Below are 25,346 nucleotides of genomic sequence, written 5' to 3' on the forward strand. Positions count from 1 at the left end.
TTCTTTTTGTGGGGTTACCTTAGGGGTTAAAATATACTCTAAAATCAAACAACCATGCAGCAACAGCAAAGCTGAACATTTGTCATGAAATCGAATCTATTTCGAGGTAACTCTAACGAAAGCTTTTCAAAATTTTGATGTCAGATTGGAAGAAAAGTCCGTAAAGTTGTAATGCGAAAGTCTAGATATTTTATAATCATACTTATTCAATCGTGAGTGCAATTTAATGCATGCATGTAGGTAATAACTTCATACAACGGTGATTATAGATATATGGTAATTAGTACATGGAAATTAGAAAACGATAGTTTTTCTTCAAAATTTCCAAAATCTGCAGGGTATGCAAATACTGTCTTACTATAACGTATGGAGGCCAAAGTACTGATTCTATTTAAATCAACAACGTGGATCTACCTTCAAAATTCTAGTTTAAAAATAAGGACATGGTAAATAGAAAAATTGAAAACCAAAGATATGGTAATTATACTCTTACGCAATTCATCGACGGTACGCCAACGCAATAGACGTCTACTTGCTTACAGGTCATAGAACTAACTAAGGGCTCGCGCCGCGCGCGTAAATGATGTGTCAAATATTATTATTTAGGCTTGTGTGCCCAAAAACAAAAAACGTCACGGGAATTAGGATTTTCCCTCGGACAAGCAGTTTTTTAATTCTTATTATTTACAGAATGGTTCTATTGAATAGATATTTTGCTATGCATAAGACAATCTTTTATACTCTTTAAAATGTTGAATGGGGTAAACGAAATCTTTACGACATAAAAATTACAGCCAACTTTTAACATTAAGTCGGTGTGCGGACGCGTAACGGTAATTAGAGAACAGAGGTTCGTGAAATTAATTTAGACACAAATACTTAAAATAGAGGCCTATGACTTAATGCACAACTGGATAGGGTTGTTAAGTAACATATAAAAATACTTGCATGTCTCTATTTTGTCATTTTTAACGATTTAACAGCCCGGACACGCAAAAACTAGCTTATCTGAGAATGGCCGTTTAGTCAGCTAGCTTTTGTGTGTTTTAGAAGAATTTTATAAAAAAAAAAGACTTATTATAAAAAGCTTTTAAAATTTTACTACGAGGACAAAATATATTTTTTAATTAAGGTCTCACAAAAAATTTTGTTTTTTTTTATCTCGCTTTAATGAAAAAAGATCCAGGATTTTAGCTAAAACATTGTTACGTTTTGATGAAACTTCTCTTTTATCAATATGAAGCTTCTGCGACTAACATAAAATGAAGATTAATTATTATCACTGTAGCGAAAGAAACTATGAGTTCCAAAGACGTGTAAGTAAGCACCTACGTGCGTGATTTCCATAAGCCGAGACTGATATATTTGTCTAGGTCTTCCCCTTTGTTGGTCGGATAACACTCCATTATTCCCGAAGAAAATTCGCCCCTTTCTGTGAAGTAGAATCAATTTATTTTTATTATTTATTTGAAGGTTGGTAGAGCCATTCACTTAGCGGCTATGATTTTGTAGACCATAATTACTACGGAGATAATTTTACGAGCTAAAACGTCCCTGAAAATAAATAAGGATGTTATTTGAGATGGTTCGTTAGAGGCCGTTGTGATTTTATCAATACGAAACGCGATGTCTAATAAGTATTACAGTACGTGGGCAAGTGTATTTTTATAACATCCCAAAAAGATGTAATTTTACCTACAAATAAGCTTTTGGGTAAAATTGTTATTAAGAGTAAGTCCATTATGAATTACGGGACTCTACATTGATGTCTTCATACTAAAACCATTGTAACCTATTTATGGGAACAACCTTCTAAATCAATAAATCTATTGTTTACAAAATCGTATAAAATAAATGAACGGTCAATTAAAGACACAATAAATGGGATTTGTTAATATTATGTGTTTCCAAAAGACATTTATACTAAGAGGTAGGTAGTTTAGATAGAGTATTTTATGTCATCGAATTTCTGTATTTGGTTATCAAGGCAGTCCCCGAGTTCTGCAGACTATCTATTTAGAGCATAAATCCTTAAATCTGACAGAGGTTTTTGTTTGCAAGTGAAACCGTAAATCTATTCACTGGCGGTGGCATTTATGTCGGTTTTTAGTTGCAAAGGGGATTTATAGATAAATCACTAGCTATTTCCCGCAGCTTTGCCTTCGTGTAATTCAGTTTGTCACAGATTGCTATAAATGAAATAGGTATTTAGCTGATATTTTATTCTGATGTATAAAGTAACGATACTTACTAATACATACTTACTTAGCGTAGGGTAACGTATTAATTTGACTAAATTGAAATAGTTAAATGAATTTTTTGGCCGACTACCTTCTATTCTCCCTCCCTCAGAAACCTCCTACCTACATAATATTCTGTCGTCTATGACTCTGCTTTATTTTAAAAAATTGTCCAGGTGAATACGCGGCCATAGGAGTTGACGTTGAAAAGTACGAACCTCAGGAAGCCGTGCAATACCTGGCCGGTCCTCTCCGCAAGGAACCCACTTCAAGGGCCCTGAAGGCTTTTCGGTCCTACCTCGCTGTCACGCCCTCCCCATCGCCCTCCTACCCTGCCTTCGCCATGGAGGTCAACAGGAGACTCCAGATGCCACCGTTCAATTTCACTAATCCCCTACGCGCATTCGGAGGAGGCAAAGTGGTGAGTAAACACAATTATTTTCGACTTTGATTTCCATGTTGACTTGGGGTTTGATTTTTAATAGAATCAACGTTTTGTCAACACAATCTTTATAGAGTGCCTATTTCTTTGTGTAATTAAATTAAACGTAGGTGAGGTGCTAATGGCCGTTACCAATCGGTCTATATGGAAATCATTAGAGGAGGCCTATGTTCAGCAGTGGACGTCCTATGGCTGAAATGATGATAATGATGATACTAATGAAATATTTAAAGTGGCATGCATAATTATGCGGCATACGAATGTAAACAATCAAATGTAGCTGTACAGAATAATACATGAAAATTAAAAACAACATTAACATCTCACGTTGCCAAATTAATTACAGAGTTAATTAAAGCCCGCTGTTCAACGTGCGACACAGTTTTGCGATAGAGCAGTCATTATGACATAGCGCGAATGAGTTAATTCGATGAACGTGATGCACTTTTAATTAAAAGTAACTTTTACATCCGTTTCGTAATACTCGTAATTCATGGATCAACTTGAATATGTCAAGTTTAATCCCAGAGCGATGATAGTCCGATAAAAACACATTGTGCGTGTCGTACGATCAGGTCGTTTCCAACCTCCTATGGAATATTGGCTCATTAACCAACACTATATGGAATATAGCCCACATGATATGGGACTATTCCCACCTCTCGTTCCCACCACTGCAACTCCTGTGTAGCCAGGATCTACAGCTTGACCGCCACAAAAAAACCCAACCAATGAAGGTCAAGTTTGTCCCGGGGGAAAGTTAAACTGTCATTGGATCCGCAACGAAATTAATCAGAAGAACATAGGAGGAGTTCGAAATTAAGGTTCGATTTCCATCCATTGCAAAGCGGATGACAGGTGACAAACAAAGGTTTAAAACCCACATGATAGTGAGAAGTTAATGACACGCGTACGAAGTCGCGGGCGGCCGCTAGTTTATACATATAGAAGCTATTTTCCTTACTTATTAGCCTTACTCAGTGAAAATATTGATTTCAAAGCTACTGAAAATTTTGTTTACAGCAAATTGAAAATAACTCGGTTTTCAGTCTAAAATGAAATGTTTTTGAAGGATTTGTGTCTTGGAATATTGTTTAATAGTGTCCACTCGTCCACACATTAAGCTAAACCTGTGACTATAGTTCCCCGTCAAAGCGGCGTGGCTCCACGATGCGTGTGTGTTGTACCTAGTGTGGTTGTATGCGCGCGATGTAACTTGTTGTAATAATTGGTATTTTACTACTAAATTGTTTAATCTGATATGTTATCGGCTGTACATAGATCCCAGTGGAAGCAGCGTGGCTCCACGACGCGGTCTGGGTGTATGCGCGCGCGCTGGTTGCAGCACTAAACACCGGCGACAACCCTCGCGACGGCCGCGCCATTGCTGCCTACATGCGCAACACTACATACCACAGTGTTATGGGGTGAGTGAAATATTTTCCCCTCAGGCTATCGAGTTTTTCTGCTCACGCTGTTTTAGTTTTTTATTGCAGGATTAGGCATGATGTTACTTTAATTGAGACGGGAAAATTGTTGCAAGTCCTGACGTTGTGTCATAAGATTAGACATTGTCTTTCTTATTGGAGACTAGAAAATTTGGGTCGTGCAAGTTCTGTAACTTCTATAATAAGCCATTGCTAACATTAAAGACTGTTCCCAAATTAGGAACCTCAATCAGACACGTTAAATAAGTATATTTCGTAGAGACTGTTTTTCAATAGATTACGGACTTGTAAACAATGAAGTCTTCAGTCATACCCTAGACTCTAGCTAGACTGTATGATATTTGTACAGGTACTGGGTACACATGGACGAGAATGGCGACGCTGAAGGCAACTACACGCTGCTGTCGATCGACCCCAGCCGTCCGCCCGGTCTCTACCCGCTGGCAGTGCTGCACAAGTCTCATCCGGTGACTACATAATATAGACTTCCAATTTGTTATTAATTAATCTGAATATGTGTTCTACGAAAATTATCTAGGACGATAAAACTGTGTAAAATACAAGACGAAGATAGAATCAAGGGATACACTAGATATAATAAGTACATTAGAGGCAAAATCCTTGACCCAGAAACATCTCATTTTATTAGATTAGATGGGCACGCTTAAGAACAGATAACCAAATTCTATAACACTTTACTAAAGCTTATGAAGGTCCGAGCCGAGCTTTCGATCTATATTAGTATCGTCCTTTTGCTCATCTCTAATTTTAATAATTTTGTTAGATTTTATAGCAAAATTATAACAAAATAGGTTGGAGTGAATTTTCCTAGAGCTGTAAATAAAAATAATGGAGACTGGACTGCAAATAATCCTCGCCGACGCACGCCGCCGTCTCGTATCGTAGGTAAATTGATCCCACCGCGACTGTTATTTACAGAGATCGAGTTCATAGCACAAGCTTTATATTTTTAACAAGTGTAATTAAAACTTGGCTTGCCGTTGGTTGTGCGTAAAAAAATAGAGACTAAAGTCACTGACTTAACTGTAACGAAATGGACATAACAAACTGTGTAGGTACTTATTTCGTCGCAACATGTGAATCTTGTGAATTCTTAGGAAAATGTAAATAGATTGTGAATTAAGAGGCGGCTCACGTACACATAGCGAATCTGGACGTGGCCCGAATAAGCGGCGCCTTAACTGTTTGGAGTTTACGTCACATTTTGGCCTGCGAGATGCACTTTTGTGCCAACAAACGCACTCGTGAACGCAACCACTGATATCCTTTAAACTAGGGCGAGGAACTATAAATGGTCTCTTTCCGCCAAAAATTGATCGGGGATTTGCCTATTCGCCATTTTTTGTTTATAATGTTCCGATTATTACATTCTGGCTATTCTTTTTTACGGTAATTTTCATAGTTTAACTACATAAGTATACCGTTTCAACCAGTCTAAGTAGATTTACACAAACATTATTATTGTTCCAGTTCAGTACAAATAGTGATCGATTTTCATGAAAACTGAGACAGATTTTCTAAGTGACAACAACATTTTTGACTTAATTTAAAATTCTCGCACACAGGAGGTGAGATTCCTGCGGGAATTGAAATGGCCGGGCGGTCACGTGCCCCTCTCCGAACCACCGTGCGGATTTCGCGGCGAAAAATGCGTCAGTGAGTACAAATACAACACTATTTCAATTATTATCTGTGACTGAAACTGTTTATGAGATGAAAAAAAATTGTCCTTTATTTAGGATTCAAGGTAACCTATCTGTAAATTAGTTACCCTTAAAAGCAGTGACAAGAAAAACTTTTTAAAACCCGGAAGTTTTCGAAAGCTAATGTGTTTAACTATTAGTAAAATTACCCATGTGGTACGGGTAAAAATATGATGCTATTATCCTTAGTCTTAATTGTTAAAATTAATTTTGATCAAGCATAAATATTTTAAGGGAGAAAAAGAGTTGGGAGCAAAAAGAAACTGAAAGGGTGTACTTAAGAGTGCTAAAGCCGAAAAGTTTCGCTATACATTTTGGGAAACTTGGCATGTTACGATGGTAACTAAGTACAGTTAGAACGTTGACCTAAACGACTTTTACTGGCTACGTTAAGTGGCTCAACCTTATGCCAACCGTTTTGCCTTGCAAATAATGCTGGCATATTGGAGTAATGACTCCAAATCACGACTGTCGCTCATTTAAGTGATGAGGTATACTGCAAGTCACTGGTATATCTTTTCTTCATGAATAATTCTACAAATGGCCTGAAAGATCACGTCACGAAAGGTAAATAGTCAATAAGAAAAACCAACAAAAAGTATTTTTTGTAAGATTTAGTGATGCCTTATTTTTCCTTGTTTCAATAAATTATTAAAAAATAGAAATCTTGGCCATATTAAAAAATATTTACGAGTCTGACCAGGTACTTAGGCAGAATCCCAAACAATTTCTTATTAAAACCCACAAATGTAGTTCTATGGATAGATGGATAGAAATACTTTCCTTACTCCTCTGAAGCTCGCTTAATTGGTCGCAGAGATTTCTCTTCTCGTGTCTCACATTACCATAAATGGCATAGCTTTTACCAATGTCACGAAAGGGATGACGTCATTGAGGAAACTCTTAACTCGGGCCCAAGGGGCAGGAATCTGCCCGGATTTATTGCTGGGCTTTCTTTGTTCCATTATAAGTAGTATTTAGTTTTTATATTTTTTCCAATTGCGCCTCCCTTGAGACGTTGAACTGGATTTCTGATTGGAACAAGCCCAATAAAAACTTATTGGACCATTTTTTTGTTCTTTTGCTTACTTAACTCTTTTTCGTGTTTTTATTATTTTGTGGTTGGGGTAACTTTTTTATCCACAACGACGAACTCAGACTGCATGTTACGTGATGTACGGTTAGTAGTGTTTGCATTTTATAATGCTCAAAAAGTCGCATAAATTGTAATTATAGGTATCCCTGGGTAGCTAGGTCGTAAGTTTGTTAGTACCTCACCCGCGACATAGGTACCTACAGTATTTCAAGTAAAAAAGAGTTGAAATTCTTGCAGATTAAATATTTTCCTTAGTGCTCTTTTACTCAATCCCAATGACCTTTTCTATACCTCGTACAAATCTAACATAGTAAAACGCCACATTTACTATTATAGTTAACTAAGAAAACGTTTTAGCGGTAGCCATGAACTGTTTTCCTAAACAGCCTGAGTTAGCAGAGACTTTCCTTAACACACAACGTATGTTAGCTAATAGAATAGGGTGGGCCGAGATGGGCCATTAGGGCCGGTCGACATTCTATTTAGTGGCGATCTAAAAAACTTACGTCGTGTTGAGCACAGGGCCGCATTAAGTGCACGGGTTGCGACAGTGAGCAGGGTTGCCAGATCCTGTCAGTCACATGGACGCGGCTTTTTTAGTCCGAGTGACAAATGAACGTAAACCGACGAGTATCTTCTTCATCCGTTATTTAGTCAGTCAGATTCTTACAATTACTTACTCATATGCAGACGTTTAAAAACTCTTCACATAATATGATACTAAGATGGAATAAAAACTTACCCAAGCGTTGCTATTAGGTAAAAACCCTATTCAAGCTTTATGGTCACTTGAATGTCATATTAATGATGCCACTTCCCATTGGCGTATCTAGGGTACTTTTTCAGGAGGAGGCCCCTGACCCCTGACAAGCTATGTGACTTGGGGTGCGATTAGTATCATAGCTCATGAGTTAGTACCATCAACTGTCATCTTCAAATCGGTAGCCTAACATCATCACACCAGACCATTCTGGGGGGGCCGTGCCATATCCTGTACTGTTCTACCTACCTTCCATTTCTTATCACCTGCTTTTCACTTGGCTTCATCGGTCATCATCAGATAAAGTTTTATTGAGACTAATTTTTCTGGATCAATTTCTCCTGCCAAATCTGATAACCCTGGCATAGCGTGGCGTGTCGTCGCGAGCGCGGAGTGCGCGCTCAGCGCCATCGGCCGCACTCCCGCTGCTTACGCGCGAACGAACGATGTGCCTCAGTGATGTAATGGATTCGCACTTTCGGAAATTACATTATACGAACTGATGAAAAAAGCGCAAGTTGGCTGAAAAATCAATGTTCTGTGAAAAAAGTCCACTATGGACTCCTATACGGTTACCTAAAACTAGTCGCTTGAAATGTATCTCTCGTGCTAGAAACTTTTACCTGTTAGACCTGATTCGAGCCCTTACTTAGTAATGGCAGGACTTTTTATGTGCGAAAATGATGTGTGTGCAAAATATTTGCAGCTTTTTTTTTGTTAGGGACATAAGTGCATTATTGATCAGCGCATACAAGATGTAAATAAGCAACTTTAACAACGTCTTCCATGATTGAGTGAGTCTTTAAAAAAACTTTGTTTCAAAAGTGTGATAAAAACAAAAACTTTGGACAGTTTAAATTCATTATTTACCCACAAACAATTGAAAACTTGTTCCACACAAATAAACACTTCGTCTAATTTGACAACCTTCACCCCCGAGACGCCACCCCGTCTGTGCTTCTTGCTATACTAGAAGTCGGAACAAAGAATTGCTCTCAGCTATACAAAGGCTTTGAAAGCACTGCACTGTGCGACAATATTAATACCCTTGCCACTCGTAGCAACTTTACTACACTAGTCTATATTAGTAAATACGTATAAATAAGTAGATAGCTTGTGAATGCACGTTATAAAAGAATCTTATTTTCCTTTTTGAGTTTCTGTGCGAATGGCTCGTAAATGAAACCACTGGTATACTTAGTTATTGAAATGTTTCCCGTAAAACACTAACTTAACTAACTAAAGTACCTACCTAAGTAAGGCATAAGTAGTAAATGTTTCAACATTTCTACCTACAGTGAAAAACATTTCAGTTAAAACTAAGTAACCTTTTCTACAAATAACCGCCTCGTTGGGTCCGTCTGTGACATCTGACGTTTCCGAGCTCACGGTAAAAGGACAGAGCCAAACTCTCAGACGCGGCAAGGTTCCACTTCAGTTATTTCGATTTAATGCCCCGGCTCACCCTCAAATCCACTTTATCTGCGCTCCTCGCAAAGAATTCGCTTACGGTTACAAATTGAATACAAACGTTTAGAGGCATTTAGAGCCCACAGACATTCCCTCGCCTTCAGTACAAGTAAATGTGGTTAAAATTCCTATTTCCTACGATAACAAACACAAGCAAATACTTTATGGTTTCCACTCACCCTTTAAGATGAGAAGTTTACATGCATGTAAAACCCCAACCCTCTTTGTTTTTTATAACCGATTGCAGAAGGAAATATGACTTACGAGTAAGTACCTACCTACGGGTAAAAAGCTTCGTTTAAGGATTAATTAACTTGGTTGTACAAGTAAAAAATGACCAAAACCTCAATAAAAGTATTTTTTCAAACGAATTGCGTAAATAATGTGTCTACGAAATTATGGGTCGTAGCATCGTAGTCAGTTACGACAGCGCGTCCTATAAAGGCATGCCGAAATACGCTACGTGCTACGAGCTTAAGACGTTGTGCTACGTCATTCTTTTTTGGTAAATTTATGGCAGACGCATGTTTAACGATGTTACTTGCATTTTTTTTTAAATTATGTGTGTCTCGCATAATATACCCAAAATGTTTTTGTTAATAGGCCACGTAGGTGCATGGGCCTTAGGCGCATCGGGCGCTACACTAGTGCTCCTGGCATTGGCAGCGTTAGCCCTCTACCGTGGCTGGCGTTATGAACAAGAGCTGGACTCTCTGCTCTGGAAGATAGACTTCCGCGACCTCCACCTGCCTGATGAGGAGCAGAGCACCAACAATCTGAGTAGGTAAAACAATTTCTATGATGTTGTATGCATGCTTGTTATGTTAGTATAGGCTAATTCAGCGGTACTCAACCAGCAGTCCGCAGACTTTCGTATGTAGCCCTAATTAATAGGTAGAATGAAATTGTATTTGTTAACATCTGAATAAATGTACTCGTAATTGTACGAGTACCTATCAGGTAAATGGCCTGAATCACATACCTACTTACCTACGTCTTTAGGCCAAATAAAAAAAAGGTTGAATACCGTTGGTTTGATTGCTTTAGATGTAAATAGCCAATTTAGTAGCTATAATGTGGTTTACCTTGGGAGATTTGAAGGACTTTTTGAAAATATTGTTTTACGTAGTCAAAATCAAATACATACATATCCGCTGCGCTATCAAACTAGGCGAGTTGGTCAGAGCTGAATTTTTCCAGCAAGACAGCAGCGCGGGCGCCAACCCAAACTCGACCACAATCGAGAAGAATGGTGTTAGCAGCACTGGTGTGCGTTCCAGCCAGGTGTCGCTCAGCTCCAACCCCGACCTGGACTTCCGGTACTCCGCCATCTTTACTGAGGTGGCCTTCTACCGCGGCCGGCTGGTGGCCGTCAAACGGGTGCGCAGGAACCACATCGACATCAGCAGGGAAATCAAGAAGGAACTGAAAATTGTAAGTTTTTTTAACCACTACGGGGACTTATTATTATTACCTACTCTTAAGAGCTTAAGCCAGCCCTGAGCTAAAAAGTTCTTAGCTGATTGAAAGTGATGATCAGGCCGAAGCAAAATTGAGAGGTCAAAGAGAAATTACTATCTTACCCCCAGCTGCCGAAACCACCCCCACCTGTTAACATTGTACTAATATGGCGACATATTTACCCAACGTAATATTATCTGCGTATACTATTAGCGTAATAAAGGTCTCCCCCTTCCCCGACGACGAAGTGGAGACTATGTATGAGGATATTTCCAGAGCCATACATAGCTCCCGGTCCCATTTTACCGTTGTGATGGGGGACTTCAACGCGAAGCTGGGTAGACGAAGCGATAATGAGCTGAAAGTGGGGCAATTTGGGTATGGAGAGAGGAACGCACGTGGCCAACTGCTGGCTGGCTTTATGGAGAGGGAGGGCCTCTTTATGATGAACTCCTTCTTCAGGAAGCCAAAACAGCGAAAGTGGACATGGCTGCATCCCAATGGCGCTATAAAAAATGAGATCGACTTCATCTTGTCGACGAAGAAGCATATATTCAATGATGTCTCTGTGATCAACTCGGTCAAAACAGGAAGCGATCACCGAATGGTAAGAGGCACATTGAATATCAGACCCAAGCTCGAGAGGCGTCGACTGATGAAGTCTACGCTCCGCCCAGCGCCCATCCAACTCCAAAACCCCGAAAGCTTTCAGCTCGAGTTGCAAAATCGTTTCGAATGCCTAGGAGACTGCGAAAATGTGGACGAATACAATGACAGGTTCGTGGAAATTGTCCAAACGACTGGGTCTAAGTTCTTTAAAACCCGTCGTCCAAAAGGAACCAAAAAGATCTCTGACCTCACCAATAAACTTATGGAAGAGAGACGAAACTTGGTTCTGCAGTCCTCTGAAGATGCTGCTCAGTATCGGCGTCTTAACAGACAGATCTCCAAGTCTTTGACTCGCGATCTACGCCAATTTAATACAGATCGTATTAAAGAGGCGATTGAGCGTAACAAAGGCTCTAAAGTGTTCGCTAGGGATCTGTCTGTTGGCCAAAGTCAACTGACCAAGCTGAAGACCGAGGATGGCAGAGACATCTCGTCGGGGCCTGAGTTATTGGAAGAGGTTGAGAAGTTCTACGGACAATTATACACGAGTGTACGTACACCTGTCACAAATCTAGCCGAAGACCCAAGAGCTAGACTGACCCGACACTACACCGAAGATATCCCGGACGTCAGCCTGTACGAGATTGGAATGGCTCTCAAACAGCTGAAAAACAACAAGGCACCGGGTGATGATGGAATCACGGCTGAGCTTCTGAAAGCAGGCGGAACGCCGGTACTAAAGGCTCTTCAGAGGCTGTTCGATTCCGTCATACTTGAGGGAAAAACGCCTACGGCATGGCACAGAAGTGTGGTGATACTTTTTTTTCAAAAAAGGCGACAAAACCTTGTTGAAAAATTATAGACCCATCTCACTTCTGAGCCATGTCTACAAGCTGTTTTCGAGAGTCATCACGAATCGTCTCGCACGCAGGCTCGACGACTTCCAGCCTCCCGAACAAGCCGGTTTCCGAAAAGGCTTTAGTACCATAGACCACATACATACGCTACGGCAGATTATACAGAAGACCGAGGAGTATAATCAGCCACTTTGTCTGGCGTTTGTGGACTATGAAAAAGCCTTCGACTCGATCGAGACCTGGGCAGTGCTACAGTCTCTCCAACGGTGCCAAATTGACTATAGATACATCGAAGCGCTGAAGGGCTTGTACGAAAACGCCACAATGTCGGTCCGCCTCCAGGATCAGAACTCGAAACCTATCCAGTTGCAGCGAGGGGTGAGACAGGGAGATGTCATATCTCCGAAACTGTTCACCACCGCCCTGGAAGATGTTTTCAAGCTTCTGGACTGGAGCGGATTCGGCATAAATATCAACGGCGAGTATATCACACACCTTCGTTTCGCGGACGATATCGTAGTCATGGCTGAGACCGTGGAGGACCTAAACACAATGCTCGATGGCCTCAGTAGAGCCTCTCAACAAGTGGGTCTTAAAATGAACATGGACAAGACAAAAATTATGTCAAATGCCCGTGTTGTACCCACTCCTCTGAAGGTTGGAGACACTACACTCGAACTTGTTGACAATTATGTATACCTGGGACAAACAGTCCAGTTAGGTAGGTCCAACTTCGAGAAAGAGGTTAATCGTCGAATCCAACTCGGCTGGGCAGCGTTCGGGAAGCTTCGCGAAATTCTCACGTCCGAAATACCGCAGTGTCTCAAGACAAAAGTATTTGACCAGTGTGTGTTGCCAGTGATGGTGTATGGCTCTGAGACGTGGTCGCTTACTATGGGCCTCATAAGAAGGCTCAAGGTCACCCAAAGAGCGATGGAGCGTGCTATGCTCGGAGTTTCCCTGCGTGATCGAATCAGAAATGAGGAGATCCGTAGGAGAACCAGAGTGACTGACATAGCCCGCAGAATCGCTAAAATCAAGTGGCAGTGGGCGGGGCACATAGCTCGAAGAGCTGATGGCCGCTGGGGCAGGAAAGTTCTTGAGTGGCGACCACGAGCTGGAAGACGTAGCGTGGGCAGGCCTCCCACTAGGTGGACCGACGATCTGGTAAAGGTCGCGGGAAGTACCTGGATGCAAGCGGCGCAGGACCGGTCTTTGTGGAAATCCTTGGGGGAGGCCTTTGTCCAGCAGTGGACGTCTTTCGGCTGAAACGAACGAACGAACGAATAAAGGTCTACTATACTCGTTTATAGACCTAATAATTTACGCGAAGAGTCACTTTTGATTAAAATAGTATTGTCCAACTATTTAATGAGTCGTGTAATAAGTGCAAAACTTTCCAGTTCACGCCGAAACTTTCGGGTCCGTTTGTTTATTGTAAGCCAAAGTAATTAATTTACGGAAACCCACGAACAAGCATTCAGTAATTAGTGTCTGTTTGCATTTAATTTAAACGACTTTTGCAGTCTGAACAGAATAATAAATGTCAAGAGGCGTTTAACTGTGAGACTTTAATGAACGTTAGAGTTCGAGTGCGTTACAAGACGAAGACACATGCATATTTACGAGTATAATATTGGTTACTTGACCATTTTGTCTAATAATAAAGCGCAATTACAGGAGCTTCCGATAGTTTGAAATTGAAACTGTGCAAAAAAAACATTGCACATACAATAACAGCATTAACAACACCAAAGGTGGAAATGTAGAGATGATGAAATGAAAAAAATCAGATTGAAAGAAAGAAAGAAGTAATGTTTATTGAATATCATTGAAACTTTTTACACACATTGCTATTGTACATATATTGCTTACATATAGACCAGAGCAGATACTCGTACCTACCTATGGAAGTTTAAATGTAGTCTGTTGTGAGTTACTAAAGTTAATTCGAGCTACCTCACAAGTCCAACAGCCGTAAAATTGAAGTTCTTTAAACTTTTAACGGCAGTTTTGACTTCTATTAAAGTGGGTGGCAAACTCTTCGATCATCCGGCAAGTCTCGAAAAAAGTTTGAATAGTATTAAGTAAAATAAAATCAATGCGCAGTTTTTATATTCGCTGTTAGGAAGTCACTGAAAACTATTCAAAAGTTGAATTACCTACCTATGAGAAAAGTAGGCCTATGTATGATTTTTATTTTCAAGATTTATAACTTCAGTTTGAGGATCTAATAATAGTCAAATCCGTGAATCAGTAATAGGAAGAAAAGATGAGAAAGACAGGAAATAAACCACGATAAACCATGAAAACTTTAATGTTCTCTCTTTGTTTGCCGAGACATTATATTAATGGATATAGGCAGAGTACTCCGAGATAGGCCCGTAAGCTCCGCTATAAAAGGCAGCTCAGTCGTCCCCTCGAACAAACAAGACATTTTCTCCGACTATGACGGACTGAGACAAATCGACTACATCCATCCGGATTTACTGTTACGAGGCAGGTAGAAATACATACAGATACCTAACTACTTACCCAATAAAGTACAACGAGATGATGGACTAGGTAGAGCTCTAGAAAAAGCTCTTCAATAAGGTAGCTCGATGTCGCGATGTTTTTACCTTAGTCAGGTGCTTGAAAATACTTAATGCAGTATTAAAATAATACTTCATGAAATACAGATTCTTTAAAAGTGAATCTAGAAAGTGTAAACCTCTTGAGATCAGTGGAAAGACAAAGTTAATTTGTTCAGGTGCAGAAAGCTCTTGTTTGCAAAGCTCAGCGTCGCACTGGTGGCGGTGTTGGCAGACACGTCCTCATTAATGTTATGAGGCTTACCTACGAACCGTTTAGTACTCGTGCAGCTAAAGAAACAATAGTCGTGTACTCCCCGTAGTCCTCGCCTTGGACTTCTTTCTAGAAATTTCATGACACTTACGTAGGACTGCGTTAACGACTTGGGTTTGTTTGGTTTTTGTCGACTTTTATAAATCTACCTTTACGAGCAAGATATCTAATGCAGCTAATGCTGCAATCGGAATTATGATTTGGGTTGCGTGATAAACTAGTTACTATACTAATAACAACTACTTATATATTTACCAAATCATAATCCCACTCATCAAGAAACAGCTGTAGAGAGACACAATGAACTGCGTCTTTAGTTGCATAAGACAAAGTTCTTAAAACCCGTTGTTTTAATTCTATCTTCTTATTTAGATTGGATCAATGTCATATTCCTTCATGTTTATAGATGCGGGACTTGCAACATGACAATGTGAACGGATTCGTGGGCGCGTGTATTGAACCGCCCAACGTGTGTGCGCTCTCTGAATACTGCACTCGTGGAAGCTTGAAGGTGAATTACTTATTTAATTTTTTTTTTTTTTATAAAGTTCTTTGTAAGCTACAAAGGAGTTTATAAGTTATCTAAATTCTTTCCTTTTCAGGATATCCTTGAAAACGAGGACATAAAACTCGACAACATGTTTGTTGCATCACTCGTCGCGGATATTATTAGAGTAAGACCCTGATAAATTGTCCCGCATTTATATTGCTGCTACATTTTATTCGTCTAATAAATATCACGTGCACGTTTTCAGGGCATGATATTCATACACGAGTCCCCGTTACAATACCACGGCGCGCTCCGGCCGTCCAATTGCTTGGTGGACGCGCGGTGGGTGGTCAAACTTGCGGACTTCGGTCTCAAGGAGTTCCGCAGGGGCGAGCTACCTCCTTCAGACCCTAACGCTTTGGGTACACATGTAGAAAGTTAGTAACTATCAGATATCAATTATTTTGAAACTCTAGACTAGAAAATTTAATATGCTAACATTATTAATTAAAAAAGTGTCAGTTTTAATTTGTACCTACTCGTAACTAAATGCAGTTTTAAAAGTTCATGTTAATCAGTCATGTTACCTTCACACTCAAATTCGAAAGCTAATGAGCTGAATTTACAGACGTTACCTAACTTAAAAGCATTTAGATTACCTAACACGAATCATTTCGATTAGAAATGTAATTCGTGGGCTGTAGCCCCACACCTGACCACCTGAACGAGTCTTGTTGGGTACAACTAGTTTAGTTAATATAAGTTATAGTAAATTAATTTAAGATATTTTTAGGTCTAGTCTACCTCTCTCCCGAGCTCCTCCGCAACGCTGGCTGGGGTTCAGACACATTTCCACTATCAGACGACTACCGGGATGGGACCCCGGCGTCGGATATGTACGCGTTCGCGCTAGTGCTGTATGAGATCCACACGCGCAAAGGCCCTTTTGGTTCAGAAACCCCGGCCACGCCGGAGTTACTGCGGCGGCTGGCCGTGCCGGATCCGACGCCTTTCAGGTAGGTACGTGTCTAAATGTTGTAAGAAATAAATTAATATCTTTCGGTGTTTCGTCACATTTACAAGACGCAGTACTGATCTGAGTAGATATACCTACCTAGCCAGAGTGCAGTTTTATGCTAACTGCAATGTAGAAAAGATAAACCCGTTCAAAACGGTCCAGTCCTGTTGTCCCCCCCAGGGGAGCCAACCAGGGGGGACAAAACAGTAGGTACTGCACCAAAAAACGCACTTACCTAGCTAAGTACGTGAACTTAACGAAAAGTCGCTTCATGGAGTACCCATTTCGTGTTTGTGCTTGAGTTGATTCCTTGAAAGATGGTATCTACCTACATACCTTGGTATAACGTAAATAGTAACGTATCTGTATAAAAAGAAGACTAGACTTGAAGATGACAGGTAGTGTACCACGTAGTTCACCTGTATGCCTGATAGCATAAACCTTCCTCTTTTATTAAATAACTTTTATTTGAGTCAAAATACCAAAAAAGCATTGATTCTTCAAAAATATTCCCTCAACGTTCTGCAGGCCTCCCCTGGAACCCTTATCGGGGCGCTTTGACTGCGTCCGGGAATGCTGCTGCGAGTGTTGGGCCGAGGACGCCACCACGCGGCCCGACTTCAAGTCTGTGCGCACGCGCCTGAGGCCGTTGAGGAAAGGAATGTAAGTACAATCTTACTTATATTATAAATGCGAAAGTAACTGTTTGTCTGTCTGTCTGTCTCGCTTTCACGCCTAAACCACTGAACCGATCTTGATGACATTTGGTATAGAGATAGTTTGAGTCCCGGGACCTTTCCCGGGACTCAAACTATCCATATATATGTTACGGTCAAAGTGATAAATGTGAAAATTATGAATAATCCCCGGTTATTATGAATAATTACCGCATGATTTGGTAAATGTGATTAATATGAGATCAATTATGTGTGTATAAAACTAAATAGGCGGCTTAGGGGTGGCCCAAGGGCCACCCCCGCCGCACCTTAACCTATTTTTCACTTTAAATTAAAACATTATGTTATGGGCATCATGGAAAAGTAATATTATGCAAGAAACATTCCAAACTCATTATGCCAAATTATATTAATATGTGATATCAAAACGTTCAAAAATTTTGGCTGTACAAGAGCAGGTACACAAGATGTTGTTCTCTTTTATGATATTTGTTAGTACTAAGGTTGAATGATTAAATAATCACTGTTAAATGTTATTATTTTATCACTTTTACCGCGAGTGTCGGTAATTATTCATAATAACCGGTTATTATTCATAATTTTCAATTTATCACATTAACCGTAACATATATGTATATCCTTATATAGGATAGTTTTTATCCCGGTTTTTGAAACAGGGACGCGCGCGATAAAGTTTTTCTGTGACAGACAAAATTCCACGCGGGCGGAAAGCTAGTAATTCATTTTGCGTTTTATGTGATTCGCACCTACAGTCTACAAGATAATATTCAAAAGTTGTTTGTTGTGAAACATAGGTGTTATACAGATACATGCTATTAGAGCATTTTTGTTTTTTTCCATACGGACTATAGGTACCTCAGATCATACTATCTCAGATCATAGAAGGGAATAGATGTGAAACGGGGGCGTGGCGCGTGTCTCCGCGATATGCCCAGAAACGAACATCGCCCGCGACGCCAGGTTAGTCGCGATTCAGTCGTACTGAGGAAATGTTCTCCGATATTGTTGGATAATGCGTCGTAACGTGCAATAACATAAGTGAAACGAAGAACTACAGGAACAATGAAGTCATTTACCACATGTAAGTATTGCAAATCCATTGGTATTTTGCTTATAAATAAAAAAAAACTAAACATTTTTACGAAATTAGTGGTGATAAAAATTCAAACACGTTGTACATTGACGATTTAGTTAGCAACCACTTTATGTCATGCGTAACTACTGCGCAATGTATTTTATTTCTTCCGATATCCACTGACGCGTGAAAATACACAGTACGGCCGCATGTGCCGGTCGTAACATAGTGCAGGGCTCGTGTTCTAATACGGTTTCCTATTATCGATAAATAGAAGTAAATTATTATTTTCTATTTTCTAATTTTGAATGAAAAAAATCATGAGTTGCTTGCGATTTTTAAGTTTTCACAAAAACAATAACAATAGTAGAAGGGAATTAGTAACTGTCAACTATGTAATTACTATAAGAGCTAGTTGAAAGCCTAATATAGGCATTATTTTTGATAAACATAGGCGGTACGAATTTCGCCATAATTAAAAAGTTAATGCGCGATAGTAGTTAATAATAATTACAGTGATCCTGTTATTATTATTAAAGTAAATAATAATATATTACCAATATTGTAAATACTGGTAAAAATCGCAAGTACCTACTTAACCCATGACTTTTCATACAAACTTTGTCAGTCTATAACTTCTATACTTCATCGATAACGACATTGAGCTTTGGTTGGGGTAAATTAATATAAGGTAACTTCATTTAGTCCCAATAATTGATTCTGAGTTTTTCGTCCATACAAAATGGAACTGACTCCTTTATGCAAAAATCGTTAAAGAACATAATAATAACGTATAATAATTAATAAAATTAATAAAAAGGTTTTCATACAAGTATTTTTTAAACCAATTTCGAGCCTTGCCCCCAGGATTTAAAGTATCGATATCTTATCGACTCCATTTTATCTTTCTTCTCTCTAATTGCTTTTTTCAAAGTGTGCGTCACGTCACGCGGCCATTGATTGGCCATAAGGCACGCCTTCTGGCCAATCACAGCACTTTTAAGCCGGTTGCACATGTTGTCGTAGACTCTCAGTCGCTTTGTTTTTACACAGTTGAATGTGTGTGTGGGAGCTGTGGTGGGGGAAATGTGGGGACACTGGTTCTCGTTGTAGTTACGCGCGACTTCATATCTATTCTCTTTCTATGATCTGAGGTACAGATCATTCCATGACAATCGTTTACTGAGGGTGAACAAATTAATACGAGTAGGTAGGTAGGTACTTATGTAATAAAGAGAACTGTTTTCTTGCATCGAAATAATATCTAAGGAAGAACCAAACCAAGAGATTTTTGAAATTTCAGGAAACCAAACATCTTCGACAACATGATAGCCATGATGGAGAAGTATGCGAACAACCTCGAAGTACTGGTAGACGAGCGCACGGACCAATTGCAGGAGGAGAAAAAGAAGACTGGTACGTATTATATTATTAGCACAGTCGTACTTCATCAGCTTTAGCCTACGGGACTATTCCCACCTCTGGTTTCCACCGCTGCAACTCCAATAAAAACCCAACCAGTGAAGGTTAAGTTTGCCCCGGGGGAAAGTTAAACTGTTATTGGACCCGCAACGAAATTAATCGGAAGAACATATGAGTTCAAAGTCCATCAAAAATACCTGTTTGTATTATTATTATAGAGCTGTGGTTTTCTGAATAAAGAAAAATAAATTAAAATCAGTTACAAACTGAACGTTTTCCTCAATTCACTTTGAACCTTATTCTAAACGACGTAAGATTTTAAATGCAAATTCATTGCGTTGTTCCTTTTGTTAGAGGCACTGTTGGAGGAAATGCTACCGGCACCAGTGGCAGAGCAGCTAAAACGAGGACGAAGAGTGATGCCTGAGAGCTACGACTCGGTGACGATATATTTCAGCGACATCGTCGGCTTCACTGCCATGTCGGCTGAAAGCACACCCCTGCAGGTAAAATAATGTTCTTTTCTAAAACTAACCAACCTTTTGTTCTTCTTCGACCAACCCTTCAACAACCCTTCCTTCTTCAGTCTATCTACCACATTGCCAGTTTCATTATTAAAAACTGGTTATAACCTTTCGGATCATTGCTACCACTTTACATAAAACAACATATTTTTTGCAGGTGGTCGACTTCTTGAACGACTTGTACACATGTTTTGACTCAATTTTGGAAAACTTTGACGTGTACAAAGTTGAAACTATCGGCGATGCCTACATGGTGGTAAGTTTCTCATTAAGCCATTGTGTTAAACTTTATGAGCCACCATTAGAATCTGAATAGATATGTATGTGAATCTCAGTAGATATGTAAGTGAAGGTGTCGGACTTTTCGACAGTGATCAGAGAAACGCGGGTCCCGCCCACTCGTAACAAGCATACCTATATAACTTATCAAGAGGAGTTAACCCCTGGTTAGGTCAACGGGACTATTTTATAGGTAATTTGTAACTACAAATTACTAATTATTCTTAAAAATATGTTATTTTAAACGGTCTTTTTAGTTTTTGTAAATAAAAACATTATAAATATTAGACTTGCCCACTTAATCCAGGTGTCAGGGCTGCCGATCCGCAACGGCATCATCCACGCGGGCGAAGTGGCATCTATGGCGCTGGCGCTGCTGGCCGCCACGCGCGCCTTCCGCGTGCGGCACCGCCCCGAGCACCGCCTACTACTGCGGGTCGGCCTTCACTCGGGTAACCATCGACTATCATCAGTTTATATTACATCAGACAGCCGGCCTACTGCACCATAGACAGCCCTAGTGGTCGCGTGCCGGATCACCGATCGCAAAGACATCATCCACTCGGGTAACCACCAGCCCAGCACCAGTTCATATTGCATCATAGACAGCCGGTCGTGGTTCGCGTGCCGGATCTGCGATCCACTCGGGTCACCAGCAGCAGTAGTCTAACATAATTTTAAAATTCCTTTGATTACTATGTTTTAGAACAATTACATTACATCTTATCAGGTCCCTCTTTCCCACTGGGCACTTTAGGCACGTGCCCAGGGCCCCGCGAACGAGGGGGCCCCCATCTGCTAATAAGACCATTTTCCAGATGATAAGGGCCCCCCTTAATCCTTAAGATCCTTAAATGCCCAGGGCCCCTAGTAGGTTAAAGACGGCCCTGCATCTTATGCAAGCAAAACGACCCTTTGTTGCTGACCCGAACTATAATATGTATTTTCATTTATTTTTATGTTATTTTCAGGACCAGTATGCGCTGGAGTTGTGGGACTAAAGATGCCGAGGTATTGCTTATTTGGCGACACCGTGAATACCGCGAGTCGATTCGAGTCCACTGGAGCTCGTAAGTATAATTTTTATTGGTCCTTCGAGCCGGATATTTCTTTCTGTAGAAGTAGATTTTGGGTTCTAACTCGACGAAACAATTCAACTTTCAGCGCTCAAAATCCACTGCAGCGCAGCATGCAAGTCTTTATTAGACCAATTAGGTGGATACATTTTGGAGGAGCGTGGCATCGTGTCTATGAAAGGCAAGCGTGACCAGATGACGTACTGGCTTCGCGGCGAGGAGCCGGCTGCGGCGGCGGCGCGAGCTAAGCGACGGGCGCAAAGGGAAGATACTGCACCCCCGCCCTCTATTGAGAAACGGGGCCAGCGAAGCTCTTTGAAGAGTAGAAACTGGAAGAACCAAGTTGGAGGCTTGCACAGGTGATAATAACAGTGTAATTTTCTTTTAAATGCTTAAAATACAGAATGTAATAAATAATCAAGTTTATGTTTCGGATTTCAGATGTTGCAGTTTAGAATCTCCAAAAAAATTAAGATTTGCTTCGGGTAACCATTTAGAGTCTCATACGGATAGCGTACTGCATCATCGGAGTGATGAATATCTCATGGAGGTAAATACAATCAATGCAAATTAGTGCCACTAACGTGCTTATGTAATTTCAAATACTAATTTTATTGTATTTTGTTTCTTTTAGGTTGTAGGCGAAGGGCGTTCAGCCCCAACGCAGCGCAGTGACTTATTAGAGGCACCGAGCCTTCGTCAAGAGTACACGAGCGTGTCGTGTCCCATCATCGAGCATTCGGAGTGCCCCCCGCCTAGCGTGGCGGTCCCCCCGTGTGCCCCGCTGGTGCCCGCCGACGAGAAGCGCTGCGAGCCGTGCGACATCAAGCTAGTCATCAACGGCTGCACCTACAACGAAGACGGCGCCGGGATACCTCTGCTTGCAGATACGTAATCGCAAGTTCATTAGTTTATTTACGCTAGTCAAAAGCGGTTATGTACGTAATTTTTTAGAAACCTAGCTAAAATCTATGTAAACAAATATACCTGTCCGCGCTGGGCCAGTAAAGAAATCGGTCGGCCGATTCTCATAATCCTCGTTTATCGCGGGCTTAGCGTTATTGTGATCTATGTCAGTATTATTAAGAAACCGTATTAAATAGAAATTATTTAATAACATTAAACTCTTATTTCACAATTCACGGTAACATCGTTTTACTTACATATATTATTTACAACAGCGTTTCATATACATACACGTGCCTGATATACATCGAATCGGAGTAGGATATACGCAGAACACATAGGCCCCAAAATAAATTACACGTTACACCTACGAATTGACTGACCTACGCTACTGATAAACTAGAATACGAGTATGAGTGGACGAAGCGATACGATCGAAGTACGTATCGCACGACTCCGTGATGACTTCTAGTCCGGTTGCCGAGCAGATAGAATTTCGTCCAATGACCCCAAGCTACCCATCCTTATCACTCGCATGTAATTATATTGTTATAGCGACTGTTCGGCAGGCGGCCGCAGTGAGTGTGCGAGCGCGACAGCAATATAATTACATGTTAGCAATAAGGATGGGTAGCTTGGGGTCATAAGACGAAATTCTATCTGCTCAGCGACCGGACTTTAAGCGGGCTGGCGTCTGTGTTTGCGGCGGGCGCTCAGACGGCGGACTCCTTGTCGAGCAGCGGCGGCGCGCGGCGCAGCGAGGAGTCGCTGCTGCGGGTGCCGCTGAAGATGCCGAGCAGCCACGAGCGGATCGCGAAGCGCGGGTTCTTGCGCACGTCGCTCTTCTCCACGGCGATGTTCTCCAGCGAGCGCCACTTCTTGTAGAACTCGATGTAGTTGGTGTCGTGGACTTTTCTCTTGGGCCGCTCGAACTTGTTGTAGAGGCTGCACTTTCGGAGGAGGGGGCTGTCTTCGGTCTTGTCGTCGGTGACGATGCCGATGATGGTGCCGTTGAAGACGGGGTCTCCGGAGACGGTGGAGACGGGCGCGTCGGCGCCGAGCGAGCGCGTGGTGTGGTGGCGGCGCACGCGCGCGAGCCCGTCCAGCGACTGCGCCGCGCGCAGCGTCGCCTCGCCCTCGCACTCGCCCGCCGTCGACGACGCGATCGAGCTCAGCGCGTGCCTGCAACCGAACACAAGTCTATCAGTATTGGTGTAACAATAGGGTAGTTCACACCGCTAGATAATTTAAAGAAAAACCAGGGCGGCAATAAAGCAGTCGCCGTTAAAAAGGATCGCAAGTCGCGCTCGCTAGTCACCGCGCCTGCTCACGTGATATCTATACTCTTAATAAATAATAATAATAATAAATAATAAATAAATTATTTATTTCCACCACAACATTACATGTTCACTATATTGCATTACATAATGAAGTTGAGAGTTGTTAAGTTGAAAATAGGGTAAGTAAACACATAATATTGGAGAGGACTGGAGCCTAAACTAGGAAATTCCTGTATTCAGGCCTCCAGACTCTCCGCCCGAACCGTGTGTTATTGTTTAATTTTGCTTATTACTAGTATACACATATAGAAAAAGAAATAAAAATATACCAGAGAATCTAAGATAATTTAAACCTAAGTAACTCAGGAGGTGAGTGTGTGTGTGTGTGTGTGTGTGTGTGTGTGTGTGTGTGTGTGTGTGTGTGTGTGTGAGAGAGAGAGTGTGTGCGAAATTATGAGTGTTGTGTAAGCGTGTAAGTATAGTGTGTGAGTGTGAGATGGATGTGTGCTTCGTGCTGTATAGAATAGTGATTGTTATTATGTAAGTAGTGCTTCCGTTTGTTGATAATTTAGTTCCAATAAGTAATTACTAAGGATTGTCTTACATTCATATAGGATTTTAGGATATATATTTAGTGCTGTGTTTAATTTATTATACAGAAAATTTTCGAGAAAGGGTGTATGGCGACGAAAGAATGCAGTGTTGTGTTTAGACATAGGACAAACTTTTGGCGGCCTACGACTTGTGGGCTGTTGTGTGGGAGGGTTGTAATTTAAGAATTTGTGTTGTCGTATTGCCACTTGCATGATGAACAACTGTCTCACTGTCATTAGATTCGCATCTTTATAGAGAGTCTCTGTGGGATATAAGAAGGGTTTCCTTAACATGACCTTAATAAGCGATCGTTGTGCCCGTTCGAGTTTTATGATTCTGGTTTTGCATGCACCACCCCAGACAGGTATGCAGTAGGTAAGTACAGATTGGACAAGAGCGTAATAAATAGATTTAAGTAGTTTAGGTTTTAGTATGTTTCTAAGTTTCCTGAATAGCCAGATTAACTTCCTTATGCGTGCAGACAAAAGTTCGACTTGTGTATTCCATGATAGTGTTTCATCTAGCTGTACTCCAAGGTATCTGATGACATTAGTTTTTTCTAAGGGAGTGCATGGACTTATTACTACTCTTAAGAGGCGTAACAACATCTACATACCTGGTTCTGGCAGCCAAATCTGTGCGTATACGGCGCGAAGCCGGTGGTGACGAGGGCGCGGGTAGTACAGGCTGCATGGCCGCGCAGGCGGGTAGCAGCGCCGCCGCGGGTAGGGAGGAGCGCGAGCCGCGCGCGCCGGAGTCACCGCCGGCTGATCACGTGATGAAGAACTCTACATAAGGTTTAGAAACAGTTACATACCTGGTCCTGGCAGCTAGATCTGTACGTATACGGCGCGAAGCCGGTGGTGACGAGGGCGCGGGTAGTGCGGGCTGCATGGGCGCGCAGGCGGGTAGCAGCGCCGCCGCGGGTAGGGACGAGCGCGAGCCGCGCGCGCCGGAGTCGCCGCCGTCTAATCAGATGACCGTTTGATCACGTGACAGTACTCTAAGATGTGTGGAAATAGCGACA

The 25,346-nt window shown here is 41.2% G+C and overlaps 2 protein-coding genes across 6 annotated transcripts in view; one reads left to right on the top strand and one right to left on the bottom strand.

The window, feature by feature from the left end:
* The window catches only part of LOC135071769 (guanylate cyclase 32E), a 53,689-nt gene extending 31,011 nt beyond the window's left edge, over positions 1–22,678 (top strand). For 3 of the 4 annotated variants that reach the window (XM_063965565.1, XM_063965566.1, XM_063965569.1), the window contains 19 exons: positions 2,417–2,661; positions 3,964–4,109; positions 4,480–4,597; positions 5,717–5,807; positions 9,784–9,960; positions 10,385–10,614; positions 15,361–15,465; positions 15,557–15,628; positions 15,710–15,881; positions 16,238–16,460; positions 16,991–17,125; positions 19,539–19,651; positions 20,012–20,163; positions 20,339–20,437; positions 20,768–20,912; positions 21,432–21,530; positions 21,625–21,895; positions 21,978–22,086; positions 22,171–22,678. In XM_063965565.1, the coding sequence (XP_063821635.1) occupies positions 2,417–2,661; positions 3,964–4,109; positions 4,480–4,597; positions 5,717–5,807; positions 9,784–9,960; positions 10,385–10,614; positions 15,361–15,465; positions 15,557–15,628; positions 15,710–15,881; positions 16,238–16,460; positions 16,991–17,125; positions 19,539–19,651; positions 20,012–20,163; positions 20,339–20,437; positions 20,768–20,912; positions 21,432–21,530; positions 21,625–21,895; positions 21,978–22,086; positions 22,171–22,431 (2,963 nt within the window). In that variant the 3' untranslated portion in view covers positions 22,432–22,678. Of the gene's footprint in view, positions 1–2,416; positions 2,662–3,963; positions 4,110–4,479; positions 4,598–5,716; positions 5,808–9,783; positions 9,965–10,384; positions 10,615–15,360; positions 15,466–15,556; positions 15,629–15,709; positions 15,882–16,237; positions 16,461–16,990; positions 17,126–19,538; positions 19,652–20,011; positions 20,164–20,338; positions 20,438–20,767; positions 20,913–21,431; positions 21,531–21,624; positions 21,896–21,977; positions 22,087–22,170 lie in introns of all 4 variants that reach the window. The other variant, XM_063965568.1, reaches the window with a different exon arrangement.
* LOC135071768 (receptor-type guanylate cyclase Gyc76C-like) overlaps positions 22,632–25,346 on the bottom strand; it is a 31,485-nt gene continuing 28,770 nt past the window's right edge. For both annotated transcript variants that reach the window (XM_063965563.1, XM_063965564.1), the window contains one exon: positions 22,632–23,624. In XM_063965563.1, the coding sequence (XP_063821633.1) occupies positions 23,156–23,624 (469 nt within the window). In that variant the 3' untranslated portion in view covers positions 22,632–23,155. The remainder of the gene's footprint in view (positions 23,625–25,346) is intronic.

This window comes from Ostrinia nubilalis, chromosome 5 (assembly GCF_963855985.1).
Source record: "Ostrinia nubilalis chromosome 5, ilOstNubi1.1, whole genome shotgun sequence".
NCBI lineage: Eukaryota > Metazoa > Arthropoda > Insecta > Lepidoptera > Crambidae > Ostrinia > Ostrinia nubilalis.